Source organism: Carcharhinus amblyrhynchos, chromosome 12 (genome assembly GCF_965287045.1).
Source record: "Carcharhinus amblyrhynchos chromosome 12, sCarAmb.v2.hapA, whole genome shotgun sequence".
NCBI lineage: Eukaryota > Metazoa > Chordata > Chondrichthyes > Carcharhiniformes > Carcharhinidae > Carcharhinus > Carcharhinus amblyrhynchos.
This window is the reverse complement of record NC_137335.1, coordinates 78008751-78032720: the sequence shown is the minus strand read 5'-3', so window position 1 is coordinate 78032720 and position 23970 is coordinate 78008751. Positions and strand designations below refer to the sequence as shown.

The 23970-nt window shown below is 51.2% G+C and overlaps 1 protein-coding gene across 1 annotated transcript in view; it reads left to right on the top strand.

The window, feature by feature from the left end:
- The window catches only part of kif26ba (kinesin family member 26Ba), a 296952-nt gene that overhangs the window by 262945 nt on the left and 10037 nt on the right, over nt 1-23970 (top strand). The window contains exons 11-12 of the mRNA XM_080200788.1: nt 91-253; nt 4613-8030. Of these exons, the coding sequence (XP_080056914.1) occupies nt 91-253; nt 4613-8030 (3581 nt within the window). The remainder of the gene's footprint in view (nt 1-90; nt 254-4612; nt 8031-23970) is intronic.

The window sequence follows — 23970 nt, the reverse complement described above, 5'->3', positions numbered from 1 at the left end:
TGTCTCTGCATCCTGCTTTATAATATGGATATCAGGTCCATGCACAGTTGCAGTAAGTTATCACATCACGCTGTTGCTTCGCTGTTTCAGAGAGAGCAAACTCACCATGTTGCTACGGGAGTCTCTCGGTAACCTGAACTGCCGCACCACCATGATAGCGCACATCTCTGCCTCCTCCAGCCACTACTCCGAAACCCTGTCCACCATCCAGATCGCGTCCAGGGTGCTCCGGATGAAGAAGAAAAAAACAAAGGTGGGTCAAGTACAGAATTTATATGATAAATACACTTACAGCACGGTGGCACAGTGGTTAGCATGGCAGCCTCACAGCGCCAGGGACCTGGGTTCGATTCCCGGCTTGGGTCACTGTCTGTGTGGAGCCTGCACGTTCTTCCCATATCTACGTGGGATTCCTCCAGGTGCTCTGTTTTCCTCCCACAGTCCAAAGATGTGCGGGTTAGCCATGTGGATTGGCCGTGCGAAATTGCCTCTTAGTGTCAGGGGGACTATATAGGGTAAATGCATGGGCTTTCGGGGACAGAGACTGGGTGGGATTGCAGTCGATGTAGACTCAATGGGCCGAATGGCCTTCTGCACGGTAGGGATTCTATGAGAATTTCTATCAGGTGACTGAGAGGCCTCAAACCCGGTTACGCAGCGGCAATGATGTCTGAATGTCAGTAATTGATATTTATACATAGCGCTGCCCTGAGCAGATGAATAATCGTAAGACGTACCATTTGCTTCTCTCACCCTATAATTATCAAACAACTAAAGCTCCGCAGAATCCTGCCTGGACGTGTAAAAACCAGCCAGTGCGAGCAATTTGGAACAGTAAAGGTTTGGGCAGAGGGAGGAAAGGTTGTTTAATCAGGAAAGACTTACATTTACGTAGCGCCTTTCACAACCATTGGGCATTCCCAAAGTGCTCTGCAAGGAATAACTTTGTGAAGTTTAGTCACTTGGTCATGTAGGAAGCGTGGCAGCCAGTTTGTACACAGCAAGATCCCACAATCAGCGATACGATAATGAGGGTTTGTCTGTTTATTTGTTATGCAATGTGGAATGAGTATTGGTCAGGACGTCAGGGTGAACTCCCCTGCCCTTCTTCGAAATGGCGCCGTGGGATCTTTTCTGTCCGCCCGAGAGGGGGTCGGTGAGGCCTCTGTGTGAAATCTCAGTGAGAGAAGGACGGCACCTCCCACGGGACAGCACTTCCCTAGTCCAGCACTGGAATGTCATCAGAATTCAGCCCTTCAGCCTGCATGGTCGTTCAATCAGACCGTGGCTGATCTCTCCGTGATCTCAAATCCACCTCCCCACCTTTTCCCCGTTTCCCCTTTTTTATTAGAAATTAGAAATTTCTCTACATTCCATCTCCCCTGTCTCTACGTCAGCTCCTGGTGTTTGTGTTCAGGTCCTGGGGTGAGGTCTAAATGCAGAAAGGAGGCTCGGAATGTCACCAGTTGAGCCACTTCTCACACGGACAAGGGAAGGAGCCTGAGCTTAGGCCCCTCTGGAGCATTTCCTTGGCAACCAGTGTTGGGCCTGGACGGAGACGGAGGAAAAGAGAGAAATGTTCTCCAAGGATGAGAGAAAGTTAACAAAACATCAAAAATTCTACATCTCTCTCTCTTTCTCTTGGATGTCACATTTCCATTCTCTGTGCAGCTAGATCTTTAAAAAAAACCCTAAACCCCTCCGCCATGTTGAACTTGTCCGTCCAGCCATGTTTATCGGGAGGGGTTGATGGTGTAGCAGTAATGTTACTAACCTAATAATTCCAATCTCAGGCTGATGATCTTGGGGACATGGGTTCCAATCCCACTACAACAGCTGTAAAATTCAAATTAATGCCAATTAATTTTGGAATTATAAAGTTAGTCTGAGGAATGGTGACCATGAAACAATTGTTGATTGCATTGGGGAGGGGGGATAAAGCTTAGGGAAGGACCAGATTCCAGACCGGATAAGGTCCTTACCCAGTCTGACCAACATGTGACTCCAGGTCCACAGCAATGTGGTTGACTCTCAACTGGTCTGCAGGATTATTTGGGATGGGTACATGTTGGCCTTACCAGGGGCATCCATGTCTCCTGACAGAATATATCTTTAAAGATCCTGCTAGGCTGGCACTCCGGTGCTGAGGGTTTGGGGGACACTGTGTCTTGGTAGCCACCACTCTCTCGGATGGTTACAAATCTTGCCCATTCCCAGAGAGCAGGGGAGTTCCTCCTCGCCAACATTGACCCTTCTGAGATCACTGCCGCTCGCTGGCAGCAGTCTGATAGTCAGGCGTTTGCAGTCTAGCTGACTACTTGTCCGAGACGAGTGGATGGGGGGGTTGTCACCATGGAAACCCAGGGAATATTGGGCGGGGGGGGGTGTTCGACTTCGCCAATTTAGTCGCAGAACGCAGAAACGAGTTGGTTCAGTGGCCAACAAATCCTGGCAGGGGAGGAGACCCGTCTGTTGCCTTGTCACCAGACCTCACGACCCGCCGGCCTGCAGCTGAACCCGGCAGGATTGAACTCTGACCTGCGTCTGTCACCCATCGTTCACCCATTGATTCCAATGGGGAGCAAGGCTCACTGGTCCACACAGGCCTCTGACCTCACCCTGTAGCACAGTTAATGTGCTGGCGGCGTACAATGAAGGAGGCCTGGAGGAGCGTACACCATGTGGGCTGAATGGCCTGCTCTCATTCCAGTGGGATCCTCCACCCAGGCTGCAAACTCAGCTCTCAGGACCTGGTAGTTGCTGCCAGTTAGCTTGGGAAAATAAATAACAGGGAATTCCTGCCTCTTGACAACCTTTTAATTGTTCGCAACTTTGTTGTGTAATAAATCAAAGGCTTCTGAGCGGGTTAGAGTTGCAGGCGGTAATCGGAACGTGTCTCGATGTGTTTAAAGCCATCCTACACTAACCACAATTTATCTCACGCCTACCCTGAACATGGGCTTGGTAACATGGATAGGCCGCGGTTTACAACTCTGACCCATGATGGCCCCTTCCCCTGGCACCAATACTGACTCCTTGGCCCTGTGGACGCGGGTTAGACCCCAGCCTGGCTGCCAGGCCGACCGGACGCTGACCCTGCCCGCTAATTTGGACGGGCTCCCTTGAAACCAGTTTTTCGTTTACGCCTTGCGTGCTGCCCGGGCTTCCCGGAATGCCTGACAGCCAAACGAGGCACTCCCGCAGGGTAGTCGCTGTGGGAATGCAGGCAACGCTGCGCACAGCAAGATCCCGCAAAAAAAAAATAGCAGTATGATAAACGACCAAATAGGGCAGCACAGCGGTTAGCACTGCTGCCTCACAGCGTCAGGGACCCGGGTTCGATTCTGGTCTCGGGTCACTGTCTGTGTGGAGTTTGCACGTTCTCCCAGTGCCTGCGTGGGTTTCCTCCGGGTGCTCCGGTTTCCTCCCACAGTCCAAAGATGTGCGGGTTAGGTGGATTGGCCGTGCTAAATTGTCCCTTAGTGTCAGGGGGTTAGCTAGGGTAAATGCGTGGGGTTATGGGGATAGGACCTGGGTGGGATTATGGTTGGTGCAGACTTGATGGGCTGAATGGCCTCCTTCTGCACTGTAGGGATTGTATAAAGTAATTTGGTCAGGATTTTCCAGCTGCACTTGCCCCAAAATCGAAAAATCTCACTCAAGGTCAACAGATTTTTGCGTGGTCTGTCCCCTCCGCCCCGATCGGTACGAATCCCATGGCCAGGGGAACAGGAAAATTTCCTCCATTGGTTTTGGGTCTTTGCCTTTGTTGCAGGGGGAGAGGGGGCATCTCCCAGGCTGTTCTTTCAATGGGCCTTGGTATTCTTTTCATTTAACCTTGACAGAGGAGAGGGCAGATAGGGACCCCAGTGTAATATCTCACTCTAAGCCCTGCCAGTGCAGCACCCCCTCAGTACACACCCCTCGAGTGATGGCCTGAATTTGGTGTTCACACCCCTGGGGTGGGACTCGTACCCCTCAACTGTGCCACTGAGACACGGGATCGCGACCTGATCAGCCGAGGCGGGTATCTATAGACCCCTACAGTGCAGATAGAGGCCCTTCGGCCCATCGAGTCTGCACCGACCACAATCCCACCCAGACCCCTACCTCTATATCCCTACACATTATACCCACTAATCCCTCTACCCTACGCATCCCAGGACTCTTAAGGGGCGATTTTAACACGGCCAATCAACCTAACCCGCACATCTTTTGGACTGTGGGAGGAAACCCACGCGGACACGGGGAGAATGCGCAAACTCCACACACAGACAGTGAGCCGAGCCGGGAATCGAACCCGGGTCCCTGGAGCTGTGAAGCAGCAGTGCTAACCCACTGTGCCCCCACCGTGCCGCCCAAAACCGTACCGTGCTCCAGTGTGAGCAGTTCCAATTCCAGAGTTAGGTGCTTTCAGCTGAAGGATCCGGCCTGCTCTCGCGAGGAACTGCTCTCTCTCTCATTACCGGGCGGTGGGGGGGGAGGGGGGGGGGGGTGTGAGCGGGGCCGGGGGGTGGGGCGGTGGGCCGGGGGGGGGGGTTGGTATTTTCCAGGATATTCCATCTTAAGTGTGAGTTGACCCGCTCCCTTTCTTTGCTCTGTCCCGTTGCAGTACACCTCCAGTTCATCGGGGGGCGAGAGTTCCTGCGAGGAAGGAAGGATGCGGCGGCCCACCCAGCTCCGACCGTTCCACCCCCGGGGAGCAGCGGACCCCGAGCTCCCCCTCCTAAACCTGTCGAGCGACCCCGACTACTCGTCCAGCAGCGAGCAGTCCTGCGACACGGTGATCTACGTGGGCCCGAACGGCACCGCGCTCTCGGACAAGGAGCTGACCGACAACGAGGGGCCGCCCGACTTTGTGCCCATCATCCCCTCGTTGCAGAAGAACAAGAACGAGGCCAGGCCCGAGGGCCTTCCCGAACCCGCCGCCGTGCTCCCGGAGAAGGACTGCCTGAAGTGCAACACCTTCGCCGAGCTGCAGGAGAGGCTGGAGTGCATCGATGGCAGCGAGGAACCCAGCAAGTTTCCCTTCGAGGAGCTCCCGGCGGGGCCCTGCGGCGACCAGCCCCTGAAAAGCGAGGAGGCCCACGCGCCCAGGGGAGGCGATGCCCACCAGCCCGCCGGCCTGGCCTCCACGCACCGGGCTGCCGAGGAGGGCGCGGAGGAGGCGACCCCCGCCCTCGGCAGGGCCCAGGTCGCCCCGTCCCCGGTGCCGCTGGGCAGCCACGGCGGCGGCGGCTCCGCGCCCTCTTCCCCCAGGAGCGTCATGGGGAGCAGCACGACCCAACTTAACTCGTCGAGGGCGCAGGGCGGGAAGGAGGCCCCGCACAGCGGCAGCGGCGGTGCCGAGGGCAAGCCCAGGCCCATGGGCTCGCCCAGGCTCGGGATAGCGAGCCTTTCGAAGACCTCGGACTACAAGCCGCAACACTCCCCCTCGCAGCGCTGCAAGGTGTACACCCAGAAGGGCTCCTTGCCCAGCCCGGCACCTCCCCCGCCCCAGGCGTTAACCAAAGACAGCGAGAAAGCCAGCCACGAGCTCTCGGAACAGCCCGAAATCAGGACGGCGCCAGTGGGAATGAGCCCTCAGGTCATGAAGCGTTCGGTATCCTCCGGCACCGAGTACTCCCAGGACTCCATCTTCTCCGACCAGGAGCTGGAGGACGACTCCAGGAAGGAGATGATGGCCAGGACCACGGTGACCCTGCAGCAGCCGTTGGAGCTGAACGGAGAAGACGAGCTGGTCTTCACCCTGGTGGAGGAGTTGACCATCAGCGGAATCCTGGAGAACGGGCGGCCCACCAGCATCATCAGCTTCAACAGCGACTGCTCGGTCCAGGCGCTGGCCTCAGGCTCCCGGCCCACCAGCATCATCAGCAGCATCAACGAGGACCTGGACTGCTACTCCAACGCCGCCCCCTTCTCCGAGGTCAGCATCGCCAAGTTCCTGCCCTTCCCCAAGCCGGGCCTCGACGAGAAGGTGCTGCTCTCCAGCACCAAGCACTCCTCCATCAGCTCCTGGCTGAGCGAGATGAGCGATGGAGAGCCGACGTGCCACGGCTTTGTCACCCAGGCCTGCAGCGGCAACGGCGAGGCGCTGGCCGACCCCTCGGCGCTGGACGCGGCGAGCGGCCTCCCCGAGGAGTGCGTGGCCTACGCGCGGAGCGGCAGGTACTCCGTGGTGGACAAGTTCTTCGCCGTGCCGGAGGAAGCGGACGAGACCGAGGACGTTTACCAGACTGCAGCCGGCAAGAACTGCAAAATCGCCGCGCTGGGCAAGGCCACCGTCAGAATATCGAACGCGTCGAGTCTGACCGGGGGCGAGGGCTGCTTCCCTATTAAGACAAACATTTCCGTGCACCCCTGCATCAGGCTAAAGCCCGTTCATCTGTCCGATCGGGTGGACGTGCTGTCGTCGGTCCGGTATTCTCCAGCTCAAAGCAGTGCCCGGCCAGCGGGCAGCCACTGCCCCAAGGAGGCAAAGTTCGACGACCCGTGGTTGAAGCGCGAGGAGGGGGAGGAGGAGGAGGAGGGGGAGGAGGAGGAGGAGGGGGAGGAGGAGGCCAGCTTGGACGGCAGCGACAGGGCCGAGCGAGGTGACCGGCCCGCCCTGGGGCGGTACCAGAAGCAAAGCTCGGCCGACAGCCTCAGCAGCTGCGAGACCACCGCCTCGCCCACCCAGGCCGAGCAGGCCAAGCGGGTGGTGGACGGCTGCGAGGTGGCGCTGCCCGCCTCCGCCAGCCAGAGCTCCATTGTCTCCTCGGACAGCGCCAGGGTGGGCAGCCTGTCCAGGACGCTACCGCACGCCCTGCTGGGCAGGCACGACGACCCCGACGGCACCTCGCTGAGGTCCCTCAGCCTGCCCTCGGAGGGCGCCAGCGCCTCCGCCGCCGCGTCTCAGGCCTCCACGCCTTGTAGCCCCAAGGCCACCCTGGAGAGGAGGCTGGGCTCGCCGAAACACACCATGCTGCCCAGGCCTAAAGGAATGCCCCCCTTGCCCCCGGTTAGGAAGTCGAGCCTCGACCAGAGGAACAGAGCGAGCCCCCAGCACGTATCCAGTAGCAGCACCGTGTCGTCACTGGCAAACACCCCGGACGAAGGCACCCCTCACGGCAAGGCAAAGACCCCGAACGTGGAGGGCAGCAAAGTGTTTAGTGGGAAGAATGAGCAGTTCTCCAGTCAGCCTAACTCCCTGAACAGGAGGTACGCAGGACAGTACGAGTGTCTATCCTTAGAACGGGCAGGGAGCTTGACGTCTGTAGGGTCAAAGGTCAACGCGTCCCGCGATAGCACAATGCCCAGAGCGGGCAGGAGCCTCAATCGGGCCACCATATCTTCACCCACGCACCCCGGCTTCCCACCGCCGTCGCTGGGCACCTCCCCCAAGTCCGGCTCGTCCAAGATGTCCGCCGTCAGCAAGCTGCTCCTGGCCAGCCCCAAGTCCCGGAGCCTGTCGGCGTCCAGCACCAAGACGCTCAGCTTCTCCACCAAGTCGCTGCCTCAGTCCGTGGGCCGCAGCTCGAGCATGCCGTCCAACTCCAAGAACATGTCCTGGTCCACGCAGTCTCTCAGCAGCAAGCAAAGCCGAGGCTCCGGCCTGGTGGCCAAGCTGCCCCTGCGAGCGGTCAACGGCCGGATCTCCGAGCTGCTCCAGGGCAGCGTGGGCGGCAGGGCCGGCCAGCTGCGGGGGAGCGTCGAGTCGGACGAGTGGGACGCCCACGCTGGCGAGAAGTCCGCCCCCCAGGCCCTCCCTTCGCCCTACAGCAAGGTCACGCCCCCCCGCAAGCCGCACAGGTGCAGTAGCGGCCACGGGAGTGACAACAGCAGCGTGTTGAGCGGTGAGCTCCCCCCCGCCATGGGGAAAACCGCCCTGTTTTACCACAGCGGGGGCAGCAGTGGCTACGAGAGTATGATAAGGGACAGCGAAGCGACCGGAAGCGGATCCTCGGCACAGGACTCCATGAGCGAAAATGGGAATTCAGAGGCGGGAAGGTCCAGGAGCCTGAAATCTCCAAAGAGAAGGATGAACACAGGTAAGGAGACAATGCAGCCTCCCTGGTCACTACCAGGAACTAACCTTAGTTGTTAAGATAAACACACTATCAAAAGGATAAATAAACAGATGAACCTTGCTGAAAATTAAGACGTGTTGCTGAAACTTTTCAACTTGAACTCATCAGGACACATGCAAGAATTATCAAATTTCAAACCATCACAATGGGGAAAAAAAAACCTTGGCCAATCAGAATCAACTTACCAGCCAATCAGCACTTTTTTCCCCTGTAGTATAAATAGTTGTGATGATTTGAAATTTGGTACTCTCGCATTTTCCTGATGAGTGCGCAGTGAAAAACTTCGACAACATGCCTCTCTTTGCTGCAAGATTCAAGTTCTTTATCATCGCAAGACTGTTTGAATTGGAGCCATCATTATTTGAGGCGTGCAGTGTCCAATAACTTTCATAAGGAATAGGGACAGGAATAGGCCATTCGGCCCCTGAGCCAGTCTCACCGTTTAATGATGTCATGGCTGATTGGATTATGCTCTTAACTCCACTTTCCTGCACCCATCCCCCCGTGTCCCAAACCCTCGAGTCCCTGTTGATCAAGGATCTGTTTTAAAACTGTGACTGATAGCGAGTTGTTAAATTGGAAGGCTGGAGGTTGGGCGCCAGCCAGTTGAGGAAATGTATTAGAATCCCAAAAAGTGTCATAAAAGCAAGGAGCGTCGGAGAAGCTGTCAGCTTGTGAAAGAGAAGGAAAAGAAATAAGGGCAGTTAACATGTCGGGTGTAGGTCTTGACAACCGGGTTGCAATTCCCCAGGATTGCCCCAGTGTCTCCAGGAATTAAAGATTAATCTTAAAGAGAGTTTAAAGTTTGCAAGTTTATTTATTGTTGTCACAAGCAGACTTATATTGACACTGCAGTGAAGTTTCTGTGGAAATCCCCTAGTTGCCACACTCTGGCGCCTGTTCGGGTACACTGAGGGAGAATTTAGCACAGCCAATACACCTAACCAGCACATCTTTTGGGCTGGCGGAGGAAACCCACGCAGACATGGGGAGAACGTGCAGAATCCACACAGACAGTCACTCAAGCTGGGAATCGAACCTGGGTCCCTGGCACTGTAAGGCAGCAGTTCTAACCACTGTGCCAGGAGGTGTTAAAAGGTTGTGTTCCTTATGTTTTTCTTGCGTGGGGTGTGGGCCTCACTGGCAAGACCAGCACTTATTACCTATCCTTTGCTGTGGGTTTGGAGTCACGTGTAGGTCAGACCAGGTAAGGACGGCAGATTTCCTTCCCGAAAGGACATTAATGAACCAGATGAATTTTTTAAAGCTATAATTGATGATGGTTGTTTTTTTTTTCCTTTCCCCCTTTATACACTTTTAAATGTAACAAAATGGGCTCAAATGAGAGAGGGTGGAGGAGGGGGTGGTGGACTAGGAGCCAGTGCAGGCCAGCGAGCACAGAGTTAGTGGGACTTGGTTTGACATAGGACAAGAGCTTCAGATGATCCCAAGTTTATGGAAGGCAGGACACAGAGGGTAGGACGTGGGAGGCCAGTCAGGAGTGTGTTGCAATTGTTTGTTCTGGATGTTGTAAAGGCAAGGATGAGCAATCCAGCCACAACTGAGGAGTTCAGTCAGGGGGGAGAATTAATGCTTTTAATGGTCATGCGAATATGTGATCAGGAGTTCATCTGAGGGTCAAACATGATACAAAGGTTATGAATGTCCGGTTTGGTTGCTGGGAATGGAATTCGCGATGGGGAATGAAGACAATGGGTTTGACCTTCCCGGTGTTTCACTGGAGGAAATTTCTGCCCATCCTTTTGGACTGAGAGAACCCACGGTGTGATGGGAATCAGGCTGGTAAACCTTCCCTGCACCTCTCTCTACTGCAAGAACATCCTTCCTCAGATAAGCAGCCCCTGTATTATTGCATTAATAATGTGGAAATGCTGGCATTGGATTGGGAGAAGCACAGTAAGAAGTCTCACAACACCAGGTTAAAGTCCAACAGGTTCATTTGGCAGTACAAGCTTTCAGAGTCTCTCCAAAAGCTTGTGCTGCCAAGTAAACCTGTTGGACTTTAACCTGGTGTTGTGAGACTTCTTACTGTGCTCACTGCATTAAGACAGCCCTGCTCCTGTGCTCGAATCCTCTTGCCAATATACCATTTGCCTTTTCTTACTGCCTGCTGGATTTCCTGGAGGAAACCCATGCAGACATGGGGAGAATGTGCACACTCCACACAGACAGTGAGCCAAGACTGGAATTGAACCCGGCTCGCTGGCACTGTGAGGCAGTCGTGCTAACCACTGTGCCATCGTGCCACCCACCATTCTTTCAGATTTCTTCTTGTCACGTTTTTGTTCCTAGTTGTGGTGTTGCACAACAGCAGGAAGCTTGACAGGCTGTGCCTGTTTTGAAGGCGCTGTGTGTTCTGGCAAGGGTGCATGCAAAGCTGAGTCAGTGATGGTTAATCTTCTCCTGCACACGGGGAGAAACCTCTCCAAGGAGCTTCTCACAGGGTCTGCCGGCCATCCTTCCTGTACCTCACGGCAAGCAATGGATGGGGAGCTGATGGCGCAGTGGTATTATCATTAGATTATTAATCCAGAAACTCAGCTAATGTTCAGGGAACCCGGGTTCGAATCCCACCACGGCAGATGGTGGCATTTGAATTCACTAAAAAAAATCTGGGATTAAGAATCTACGGATGAAATCATTGTCGTTTGTCGGAAAAACCCATCTGGTTCACTAACGTCCTTTAGGGAAGGAAATCTGCTGTCCTTACCCGGTCTGGCCTACATGTGACTCCAGACCCACAACAACGTGGTTAACTCTCAACTCTGAAATGGTCTAATAAGTCACTCAGCTCAAGGGCAACGAGGGATGGACAACAAATGCTGGTCCAGCCAGCGATGCCCACATCCCTTGAAAGGATAGAGAAAATAAAATGGAATAGTTTGCAGCCAGGGTACCTATGGGGCCCTCACAAGGGAGCCCAAGACTTTATCCCAGGAATCCCTGGCTAAGACTCGGGTGGGGAGAATTACTGCACTGGTTCCATTTTTGTAAAACGGGCTAATAATGGTGATTTTCTTTACAGCCTTGAATCGATTTTTGGGGGGGAGAGGATGTTAAGGGTTATAGACCCGAGGAGGTGTGTAAATGGAGTTCAGACACAGATGTGCCATGATCTAATTGAATAGCAGGCCATCCTCGAGGGGCTGAAGGGTCACCCCTTATTGGCCCGTTCCCGTGAATACGTTCTAGACAAAGGAATAATGCATTATCTCTGTTTTTGAATATATGCCAAACATTGAAACATTAGCTCTCATTTCCACACAGAATGTTGAAAGTTGTTTGAAGCTTCACCAGTTAAGCGGAGTGACTAATGAGGCAGGATTCAGACACAGTTCTGAAGCACAGCTGATTTCACCGCTGGAAAACTCCCGACAGTTTGTAAAAGTTAATTACTGGTTTAATAGCAGCATTGTTAAAATCTAGGATCCCAAACTCCGGTACTCCCTTCACATTGCCAAGGCCAAGAATTGCAACATCTTGTACTTTTTAATATTCTTTCACGGGGCGTTGCTCGCTAGCACAGCATTTATTGCCCATCCCTAATTGCCCGTGAGAAGGTAGTGGTGAGCTGCCACCTTGAATCGCTGCAGTCCATGTGGTGTAGGTACACCCACAGTGCTGTTAGGGAGGGAGTGCCAGGATTTTGACTCAGCGACAGTGGTGATACGGTGGCCCAGTGGTTAGCACTGCTGCCTCACAGCGCCAGCGACTTGGATTCAATTCCCAGCTTGGGTCACTATCTGTGTAGAGTCTGCACGTTCTCCCTGTTTCTGCGTGGGTTTCCTCAAGTGCTCCGTTTTCCTCCCACAGTCCAAAAGACGTGCTGGTTAGGCGCGATGGCCATGCTAAATTCTCGCTCAGTGTACCCGAACAGGTGCTGGAATGTGGCAGTGAGGGGATTTTCGCAGTAACTTCATTGCAGTGTTACTGTATGCCTCACTTATGACACTAGTAAATTAAATAGAAACAAATAAATATATTTTCAAGTCAGGATGGTGTGTGGCTTGGAGGGGGACGTGCCGGGGTGGTGTTCCCATATATCTGCTGCCCTTGTCCTTCTGGGTGGTAGAGGTCACGGGTTTGGAAGGTGCTGTGGAAGGAGCCTCGGTGAGTTGCAGTGAACGGAGAGAAAACTGAGCACGCTGCAGATTTCTTGGGGAGTTCTCTGACACAGTTCAACTATATCTTTGGAAACCATGTCAGAGGAAGGTTGTTGTGACATCTCTGTGATAATATTCACAAATGTTCCTTCATTGTAACCTCCGGCCCTGCAACCCACCAGACTCTCCAACCACCACCCCCCCCACAACCCAGCTCAACCCCAACTCTTTATTCAGTCACGTCCAAGAATGGTGAAAGGCACGGTGGGCTGGCTGGGGTCACTTAGCCCTTTGCCTCTCCATCATTAAGACTGTTCTCCATATCCTGCTCTTTCTTCCTAATCTCCCTCCTAGCTTGTAAAATAAATACTTCGTCACCATTTTAAAGTCCTCAAAACATATTCATTCTAAACCTGTCATTCCGACTGAAACAACTCCCAACCCACGGGGCCTTTCTAAGACTGGGTATTTTGATTACCTTTCTCTCTACCGACTCCAGGCCCTCAACACTCCCCGTGTTTGGGAAATGACTTCTGACCCAATTTATCCCAGTATTCCCAGTTTCAGCAGGACTGAAGCAGAACGCCAGTGTTCCTTATGTTATATCGTCCTGTCCTAGCGACACAACCATAAATATCTATTTAACTTCCAAATGGTCTTGTTTACCCGAAATATTGCGACTCCCTGGGTCCTTGACCTCTATCAGTTGGGTCGCCGCTGCTGTATAGTGAGTGTGGGAAGACACGGTGAGGGTTGACATCCCGCGTAACCAATCACAGCAGTGCTTGGGCAGGGTAGAGGGGCGGGGGGGAGGTCATGTGACAAAACCTCCCGGGCACCATCCAACCAGAACTGACAACCTTGCTCAGTGGGGAAGCAAATCTGTAGCATTTTCCGAAGGTGGCGACACAGTGGCACGATGGTTAGCACTGCTGCCTTAGGGTGCCAGGGACCCGGGTTCGATTCCAGCCTCGGGTCACTGTCTGTGCGGAGTCTGCACGTTCTCCCCGTATCTGCCTGGGTTTCCTCCGGTTCCCTCCCACAGCGTAAAAGACGTGCTGGTTAGGGCGCATTGGCCGTGGTAAATTCTCCTTCAGTGTACCCGAACAGACGTCGGCGTGTGGGATTTTCACAGTAACTTCACTGCGGTGTTAATGTAAGCCTACTTGCGACAATAAGTAAATTAAAACTTAATGAAACGATAGTGCTGTGGTCCCGCCGTTACACCCAGAGCAAAATAAAGGCAGACTCTTGCACTTTACGATCAGGCCAGAGACTGCCTTTCAGGGAAGGAGAGGAAATCGGAGCGAAGGGGAGAGAGACGCTGCCCCCCGTGTCGCTTTCGATATTTCATCGTCACTTGGCTTGCCTTTGCAGACAGTAACCATTAGTCGCAGCATTGATCGAACAGTCTGCTTCTCAGAATGCCACATCTTGCGAGGTTAAAAACGGAGCTATTAAACAGAGTGAGAACCAAGGAGTTGCTGTTTTCCCAGTGACTGTTCTCCTCAGCCCTTGGAGATAACAGTTTGCATTTCAAAATGCAATTCTGTACCTGAAGTGGGAAAAGGTGATTACCATACTCAGGCCATTGTAAAGGCTTAAGCGATGTTCCCTCTGTTCATTTCTGCTTTAATAATGATTTAAAAAATAGATGGATTTGCATTTATATCGTTTCTTTAACATGGGGACATCTGAAAGTGCCTTACAGCCGAGGATGTAAAGTCACTGTTGTTATCGCCAAGTGGGGGGATTAATTTTAAACTACCGTGATTTCTCTCCTCACTGCCTCTCTGCAAATAGAAAGGAGTTTTCGATTTCTGATTTCCCGCTCTATATAAGTGGTGACGTGCTTCCTCCAATCAGTGATCTGATCCTCTACTATAATCCCTCAGCCAACTCGAGACGGGGTCAAAATCAGAGGGTTCATTTATTTTGCACACAATCAAAAGGGGGGAAGGGATGTTGTTAAGTAGTCCCCCCACCCCCCCCCCCCCCCCCACCATATTCGCACAATAAAGGGGGTTTAAGAGAAAGAAAGTGGTACAGAACAAAGACCACATATATTGCTTCACCTGAGTCCACAGGCCAGAATCAGTAGTCCAATTGTGGCTACTTTCAACAGTCAAAACTGATGCTGAGTCATCCTTTTTTTTGCAGTGGTGCTGACTTCCACAGTGGGAATAAGCTCCTAGAGGTGATTAATCTGGTGGTCAGCACTGCTACAGAAGTTCAAACGTTCCAGCAGAAACAGTACAGATGAGGGCCAGGCGTTTTATACTTTGGACAGAGCTCCAGTTCTGCTGCTTTTTGGTTGATGGAAGATGGCATGATGAGGCAATGTTACAGGTTACAGCAGCTCGAGGTGGAGGCGGTGGCATAATTCCCACTTCTTGGACAAAGGACGTAGATTTCTGCCCTGGATTCACGCAAACCAATCTTTCATCCATTAATATAGATTTACCAGGGCTTTCAGAGCGCTTTGTCTTCGCGGAAGGCTCACCTCTGTTGACCAGGGCTTTGCCTCGGAAATATAAAGGAGTGTTTCCTTGGAATTTGAGTTGTGCAGTCACAGGGGGTGGGTGGGGGGGGAGGGGGTGGTGGGGAGGTGGTGGCATTAGTCCCTCTTTAGAGATAGCGAGGTTTTCTGAAGGCTAGAATTTCCTCTTGGAGGAGTCATGGCTTCCTCAGCCTTTGTTCACTATATCTAAAAAGTAATTTTATTAGGTAGCCAGGGTGACATATATGAGGCGAAACTCGACCATCTCGCCAGCCACAGGATCGGAGCGGGTGAGGGTTCGACTACACAAATCTCTGTTGATCTCAAGACAGGAATTTTCGATCTTGCCTGAGCGAGGCTGTAAGATCCCGTGCTTATTCTTTTATGTCCTCTTGACATGACACAAGGGTGTCAGTAACACAGCCCGTACACAGCAAGCTCCCACGTGACCAGATAATCAGTTTGCGTGATGTTGATTGAGGGATTGACATTGACCATGGCACCCGGGATAAGCTGCCCTGTACTTCTGTGAAACGAGTGCTAAGGATCTCCCCACCCAAGAGGGGGGAGAAGGGGGCCTTAGTTTAACGTTGCATCCGAAAGGTAGCTTCTCTGACAGTGCAGCACTCCCCGAGTACTGCAGGGGGGGGGCACAGCCTTGATTGTTAAGCCCTGGATTGGGGGCCAGAGGCACTGTCTTCGACTCGGATGCTCCCAACTGGGCTGCAGCCGTACTGCGCTGAGAGTTTCAGCCTGGCTATACCTCTGAACCAAATCAGGGAGATTCAGGGCAGAATTTTCTCACCCCCACCCCCTGCCATGGGAATCATAGCGGGCAGGGGGGACGGACCATGCAAAGGTCCGTTGACCTCGGAAAGGACTTTTTGGACTTGGGGGCGAACGCGACTGGAAAGTCCCGCCCTCAGAGTAAGAAGGACTATAGTGCCCTTCCTGTCGGAGGGAGGGATGGTGATAAAGCGAGAGGGTTAGCGAAAGGAGGTGATCACTTATCCAACAGCGAACCCATTGATCTCTGCCTCGTGGGAGTGTGAGAGTGAAGTGTTAAAGAGACTTTTAAATCCTTTAATGTCCCTTTAAATAACAACCTACACACTAATGGGCCATGGAAATGGAGGGAATTAAAATGTATCAGGTTGTTAACAGTCCTTATGTTCAACAGTGATGCCATTCAGTAGAACAAGTGTGCCTTTCTGTAGATCAGAGTGAGACCAATTCACTGAGCTTACAGTATATACAATAGGGATGAAAGTAATCATATTTATCACGCCTGATTTAAGAGGCACATTTCTATCGCATTCAACTCTTGGCTGTAGGAAATTCTCTCGCCGGGCATAAAGGGCTTTTGTTAACAATTGAAATCTTTCAGCATTAGGTGTGGTGGAATCAGACATTGTCAGGCACTGTGAAAGCAGATCCTGTACAACACGCTCGCTCTGATTAAGCTGCTGGGATCCTGGCGCTCGCATGGCCTCTCCACACTTGTCACAAAGGGCTTTTCTCAGCAGGAATGATGCAGTCCCCATATTCACCATGGCCTCATCCCTCCCCCCCATCACCCTGGGCTCCTCCAGCACTAGTCATAGAATCCCTGCAGTGCCGAAGAAGGCCATTTGGCCCATCGAGCCTGCACAGACGACCAGCCCATCCAGGCCCTATCCCCATAACGCCATGCATTTACCCCAGCTAGTCCCCCTGACACTAAGGGGCAATTCAGCCCATCAAATCTGCACCGACCACAATCCCACCCAGATCCTATCACCATAACCCCATATATTTACCCCCTGCTAGTCCCCCTGACACTAAGGAGCAATTTAATATGAAACAAGAGGTATATTAACTATGCATATGTGTAAACTGAGAACACTTTATGTCTACATTAACCTTTCAGATCTATGGAGGGAGTGGGACTAATTGGATAGGTTTTTTCAAAGAGCTACCAGAAGCAGAGTGGGCCGAACGGCCCTCTTCTGTACTTTGATTTCTAGAATCATACAGTGCAGAAGGAGGCCATTCAGCCCTTTGGGTCTGCACCAACCGCAATCCCATCCAGGACCTATCCCCATAACCCCATGCGTTTACCCTAGCTAGTCACCCTGACACTAAGGGACAATTTTAGCATGGCCAATCCACCTAACCTGCACATGATTTGATTTATTGTCGTCACATGTATTGGGATACAGTAAAAAGTATTGTTTCTTGCACGCTATACTGACAAAGCATACCGTTCATAGAGTATATAGGAGGAAGGAAAGGAAAGGGTGCAGAATGTAGCGTTATAGTCACAGCGAGGGTGTAGAGAAAGATCAATTTGAGAGAAGGTCGGTCCATTCAGAAGTCTGTATTAGTTTACGATCTTGCTGCTCTCCATTACGGAAGAAAGAGGATTGAAAAATAAATAAATAAACATCCTTTATCTTTTCATGGTGATATGTTTATGAGCAGTATAACATCCTGACAGGCCCCACGATGCTACAAATCCTCAACGGAGGATAATTTATATAGTTGGCGAGTCATCCACCGGGGACCCAGCAGATTCCACCCTCAGGCACCTTGTAAACAAGGGCTTTGAAATGAAGTTGAACTGAAGGAGTCAAATCTGCACAAATATTTGAGGTTTTCTGAAAGGAATGTCAACAGGTTAGCGGAAGAAACGATAAATCCTCTACTTTCAAAGAGCAAAGAAAATTACAACACAGGAACAGGCCCTTCGGCCCTCCAAGTCTGCACTGACTGTGCTGCCTGACTTAACTAAAATCCCCTACCCTTCTGGGGATCATATCCCTCTATTTCCATCCTATTCGTATATTTGTCAAGATGCCCCTTAAAAGCCACTACCGTATCCACTTCCACTACCTCCCCCATCAGTGAGTTCCAGGCACCCACCACCCTCTGTGTAAAAAAACTTGCCTTGTACATCTCCTTTAAACCTTGCCCCTCGCACCTTAAACCTACGCCCCACTAGTAATTGACTCTTCCACCCTGGGAAAAAGCTTCTGACTATCCACTCTGTCTACGCCTCCCATAATCTTGTCCACTTCTATCAGGTTGCCCCTTAATCTCCGTCATTCTAGTGTGAACAAACCAAGTTTTTCCAACCTCTCCTCACTGCTAATGCCCTCCATTCCAGGCAACATCCTGATAAATCTTTTCTGTACCCTCTCCAAAGCCTCCACATCTTTCTGGTCGTATGGTGACCAGAATTTCAGTAAACGACTTTCATTCCCTCCTTCCCCCTGACAGCACTTTTTATTCTTTCACGGGATGTGGGTGTCACTGGATAGGCCAGCATTTATTGCCCATCCCTAATTGCCCTCTAGAAGGCGGTGGTGAGCTGTCTCCTTGAATAACTGTAGTCCCTGAGGTGTAGGTACACCTACAGTGCTGTTAGGGAGGGAGTCCAGGATTTTGACCCAGCGACAGTGAAGGAACAGGTGGTGGTGGTCTCTGCTGCTCTGGCCAATATCTACATTGCTTTTTTGTGGCAGCTTGCTGTGCATAAAATGGCTGCGCAATTTCCTGCATTACAACACCTCAAAGTGAGCCGGCTTTGGGGTGTCCTGAGGGTTTGAAGAAAGTTCGGAAAGGTTGGGGTTGCTTTGCCTAGCACCGAGAGGCTGTGAGGAGATTTAACTGAGGTGTATATGAACTGTGAGGGACCTGGACAGGGAGCAGAGAGGTCAAGAACCAGGCTGCATGGGTATGAAGTGATTGAAGGATTAGTGCGGAGTACGAAGGCCGCTGCTCCCTGGTAAAGGCAGAAACCCTCATCACAATTAAAAAACAAATGCACTTGAAGTCCAATAACCGTGAGAGTTACAGACCTCTCTCTCCCCCCGCTCCCGTCTCTGCCGAATAGCACCAGGGGATCTTTTTACACCCACTGAGAACACAGAGAAGGGCTGGGATTTTCCAGCCCTTCCCACTGTCTGGATTTTCCAGTCCAACTGACAGGATTTTCCAGTCCAGCTGGGGGGTTTTCCAGTCCTGATTAAAGGTTTTGGTTTAATGTCTTATCTGGAAACAAGGTACCTCTGACAATGCAGCATTCCCACAGCACAGCACTAAACAGCGGCACAGTGGTTAGCACTGCTGACTCACAGCACCAGGGACCCTGGTTTAATTCTGACCTTGGGTCACTGTCTGTGTGGAGTTTGCACATTCTACCCGTGTTTGCATGGATTTCCATAGAAACCCTACAGTGTAGAAAAAGGCCATTTGGCCCATCGAGTCTGCACCAACCACAATCCCACCCAAGCCCTACCCTCATATCCCTATATATTTGCCTGGTAATCCCTCTAACTCACACATCTCAGCACACTAAGGGGCAACTTTAGCATGGCCAATCAACCTAACACACACATCGTTGGACTGTGGGAGGAAACCGGAGCACCTGGAGGAAACCCACGCAGACACGGGGAGAATGTGCAAAGTCCACACACACACATAGCGACCCAAGCCAGTAATCGAATCCAGTCCCTGGAGCTGTGAAGCAGCAGTACTAACCACCATGATAATGTGCCGCCCAAGCTCTGGGCCCTCCAGTTTCCTCCCACACTCCAAAGATGTGTGGGTTAGGTTGATTTGCCACGCTAAATTGACCCTGGTGTCAGGGGGATTAGCAGGGTAAATAAGTGGGGTTACGGGAATAGGGCCTGGGTGGGATTGTTAGTGCAGACTCGATGGGTTAAATGGCCTTCTTCTGTATTCTAAAATGACGGCTGAGATCACGCACTCAAGCTGGAAAATGGATTTGGGCTGGAAAGCCCTTCCTTTGGCCTGTATAGGCACGATGGGCAGAATGGCCTCGTCCTGTGCCCTAACTATTTTGTATTTCTTTGAGGTGACAGAAATGCAAGTCTTGCTTACTTCCTTCCTCGACTGTACACTTCACCTGCTCTCCCTCACCGAGCGACTCAAACAGCACGTGTACCTTTACGCAGATTCTCAACTCTAAACTCTCTCCAGCCAGAGAGATAGGACGGACCTGAGGAAGGAGCAACAGAAGGCACCAATCCCAGGGCATTACCATTTAAACTCTGCTTATTATAGACAAGCTTTAGTTTGTTTATTATTACACACCTGAGCATTAGGGAATCAGATCCGGACTGGCACAAGCACTCCCCAGTTTCCATCATGGACAAGTCGCAGTAATAGTTTGCGTGTTATCTCCCGCCAACAGATGGGCTTCTACATCTTTGAAGAAAGTAGAGTGGTGTTTAATCTAATTATGTATCCCGATCCTACACAAGTCTGACCTTCTGAGAGTTAGTGGAGGGGGGAAATGGGGAGATTGTGCAGTGCAAACCCTTTACATCACTATGGCATTCTCACTTCTTTGCTCTCAGTTCCAGTTTCTTTCATGCACACCATCTGCTGCTGTTCTCACTTTTTTCTGTGTCGGTTTAAATGCTGCTGAGATGACCACAAGTTGCCCCCTAGAGATTCCAACCTGATTACCTGTAGCTGTAATCTTTCTTTTTAGTCCAAAGATGTGCAGGTTAGGTGGATTGGCCATGCTAAATGTTTTGATTTGGTTTGATTTATTATTGTCACATCCCCCACTGATCACCCCCCCCTCTATTAGCCCAGCCCCCATTAGGCCCTGCTCCCCTCTAGCCCGCCCCCCACGGCATTGCCAGCCTGGCCTCCTGACACTGCCTGAGGGGCAACGTGGCAATACTTGTGGGGCAGTGCCACAGTGCCCCCTGAGCATTGCCACATTGCCCCTTGGACAGGGCCAGGGTGGCACTAGAGGCTGGCAATGCCCAGGGGGCACCTCTCCTTACCCCCAGCCTCCGGGGGGGGGCCTCCAGGGTCTTCATTCACTTGAGTGGGGTCGGGCTGCCAGCACCCTGTTGTAAGCGCCCCTGGAGTGAAACACTCCTGGGGTGGGGTTGAGAGAGTGTTTAGCAGGCCAGGAAACTTCAGTCCCGCTAATGACATTTAAATTAATATTTAAATATCTTAATCAGTCAGAATTCCGATGGCCGGAGATGTGCAGTGGCTGCGGCGCCCAGCGGGGAGTCTGTAAACCGCCTCTACTTATGTCTCCCGGCCTGCTGCACTTGTCAACCCCCTTTGGAAGAAGAACAGGGGAGTTATCTGTGATGCCCTGCCCAATATTTAGTCCTCATCCAACACTTAGAAACAGATTATTTGGTCATTATCACTGTGGAGTCTTGCTGTGCACAAATTTCAACAATGGCCAGGCCTCAAATAAAGTGATTCACTAACTAACGTACACACAATGGCTTCACCTTTCAACTGAATCCCAACCTGTAGTGATATATTGACCACCATCTTAGCTAGGTTTAGTGGGCAATGTCGCATTAATTACAGTCTAGATGATACATTTTTAAATTCTTTCATGGGATATGGGAGTCACAGACAAGTCCACCATTTGTGGTCCAACCCAGTTGCCTTCAGGGAGAAGGTGGTGGTGAGCTGCCTCTTTGAGTCACTGCAGTCCATGTATTGTAGGCGCACCCACCGTGCTGTTAGAGAGGCGGTTCCAGGATTTTTATCACAAGGCAGTGAAGGAATGGTGTAATATTTCCAAGCCAGGATGGTGAGTGGCTTGGAAGGGAACTTCCAGGTGGTGGTGTTCCCCATGCAGCCACTGACTGCCCTTGTCCTTCTAGAGGTTGTGGGATTTGGAAGGTGCTGCCCAAGGAGCCTTGGTGAGTTCTGGCAGTCCATCTTGGACACGGCTGTCACTGCGTTTCGACGGTGGCAGGAGTGAATGTTTAAGATGGTGGATGTGGTGCCAATCGAGTGGGTTGCTTTGTCCTGGCTGGTGTTGAGCTTCCTGAGTGTTGTTGGAGCTGCACCCATCCAGGCAAGTGGAGTGTGCTCCATCACCACTCCTGACTTGTGTCCTTGTAGATGGCGGACAGGCTGTGGGGAGTCAGGAAGTGTCATTGTCACAGTGACAGTAATGGCTCGTGTGGCCTTTGTTCCCTATTGCTGTTCGATAAGGTGGGAAAGTGATGTCTGATTGTGATTAAATATGAGTAGCTCCTCCCAGTGTTCATGTCTGCATACCAGATGGGTGTCTATATTTAACTTGGCTATCTCCTGCTCTGTGTAGAGTATTCAAATAGCTTTTCAACTGTTCAGCAGCAAATTAATGAGCTGTCACTTGTACCGAAAACTTTTTTTTCCAATCATCTCTTTAACCAACTTTTTTCCAACAGTTAGAAAACCCTCTTAAGTTTCGAGAGATCTTGGAGCATTTGAGTTCCAGGGAACAGATGATTTTGTAATTAACTGAATTTGCATAATAAATTACAGCTAATTAGCATAATTTATTAATCCATTATCCCTAATGGGATGCCAATTATTCTGTTCAACTTTCATAGAGATAAGGCTTGCAATTTCTCATTGTTACAAGCGAAGGTTTAACAGCTAATTAACTCAATTTGCATATGCAGATTAGGGTTCATTTGCACGACCTGTTAACATGCTCTTTCTAACTCTGATGATTTAGAGCATCTTGGGTTGGCTGGAACAAATTCTTAAGACTTAACGAGTGTGGCACGGTTCAGTTTTTGAGGTAGAAATAATGGTGAGACAATCAACGCTCGTCACTGTCACGGAATAAATCATTGCGGCCTCTGGCATCAGCACGTTGGAAGCCACAGGAAGCCGCAGTGTGAGTTACCTTGTGCCTTCAGAAGCTTTAACGCTCAGTAAACCTCAGCGTTAAAACATGTGAAACCGCATGAGATTATAGCACTTACCTCACAGATGATCACTAAACATGGGCGGCACAGTAGTTAGCACTGCTGCCTCACAGTGCCCGAGACCCGGGTTCGATCCCCGGCTTGGGTCTGTGTGGAATTTGCACGTTCTCCCCATGTCTGCATGGGTTTTCTTTGGGTGCTCCGGTTTCTTCCCACAGTCCAAGGATGTGCGGGTTACGTGGATTGGCCTTGCTAAATTGATCGTTAGTGTCAAGGGAATTAGCAGGCTAAATATGAGGGGTTACAGGAATAGGGACTGGGTGGGATTGTGGTCGGTGCAGACTCGATGGGCTGAATGGTGTCCTTCTGCACTGTAGGATTCTATGAAACATGCCAGGAAATGTTCGGACTGGCCCGTTCCAGTCTTCGGATTTTTACTGCCGTGCCAAACAACCTCTCTGACAGTGAAAATTAACATTTGCAAGTGTGGAGTCTCATCCTTACAGATTTTAATTATTGTTGGAGATTTTTTTAAGAAGTGATAATTTTTGAAACAATTTTCTTTCCAACTCCTTGCCTCTCTCTCAGTCTCGCGCTCCTATATTCCTTTCTCTCGTTTTATTTTACTTTCTTTACCTGATTTGATATTTTCTATTCCGGCACTTCCTGGCTCATTTTCCGCGCTGCACAGTCACGAACCTTCAGCCTGATTGGTTAAGGTGATACATAGTCGCTTGCTCTGTCCCCCTATAGAGAGCACTGAGCCAAAGTGGCTCTCAACTGACATGCGCACATAGGAATTAGATGGAGGGGTAGGCCACTCGGCCCCTCGGCCCTGCTCCACCATTCATTAAGAGTTTAGCTGATCTGATTGTGGCTTCTACTCCTCAGTAATGGCAAATTCCAGTTCAGAAGCCCATAGAAAGTCTAATGGGCAAGTGTAAGTGCAATAAATGGTGCTGTCTGTAAAATCTGGGTGTTATGACATGACATCGAGAATACTAACCCCACTTTAGGTCAAAACCACGCAGAACAAACTCAGAACCGATTCACTGAAAATTATAATGTTCAATTATGGAGCCAGATTCCACAAACATGGCTTGTCTTCCCTCGATTCTGCAAGATTTAAAAAACTCTTTAAAGCACCCGGTATCACCTAGAAGTATTTGATAGGATAGATTCACAGAAACTGTTGCCTCAAGTGCAAAAATCAGGTACGAGGGAACAAACATTACGGTAAAGATTAAGACCAAATCTCCGAGGAGGGGAAATCAGAAAGCGTTGGAGAAATCTGGAACTTTCTCCCCCAAAGGGGTGTGGATGCTGTGGAACTTTCTAGACTGAGGCCAGTAGATCATTGTGCAATAAGTGTGGGGAGGGAGGTGGAGGGGGGAAGGCGACAAGGTATATGGAAGTGGGAATATGGCGTTAAGGTGCAGATGAGGCCTAATCTGATAGAATGGCGGTGGAGCAGGCTCAACGGGCTGAATGGCCCAAAATGTTCCATGTTTGGAAGGAGAGTTGGGTGTCCTTGGCCATTCAGAGTGGGCGTGGGGCAGCATTGCCACCTG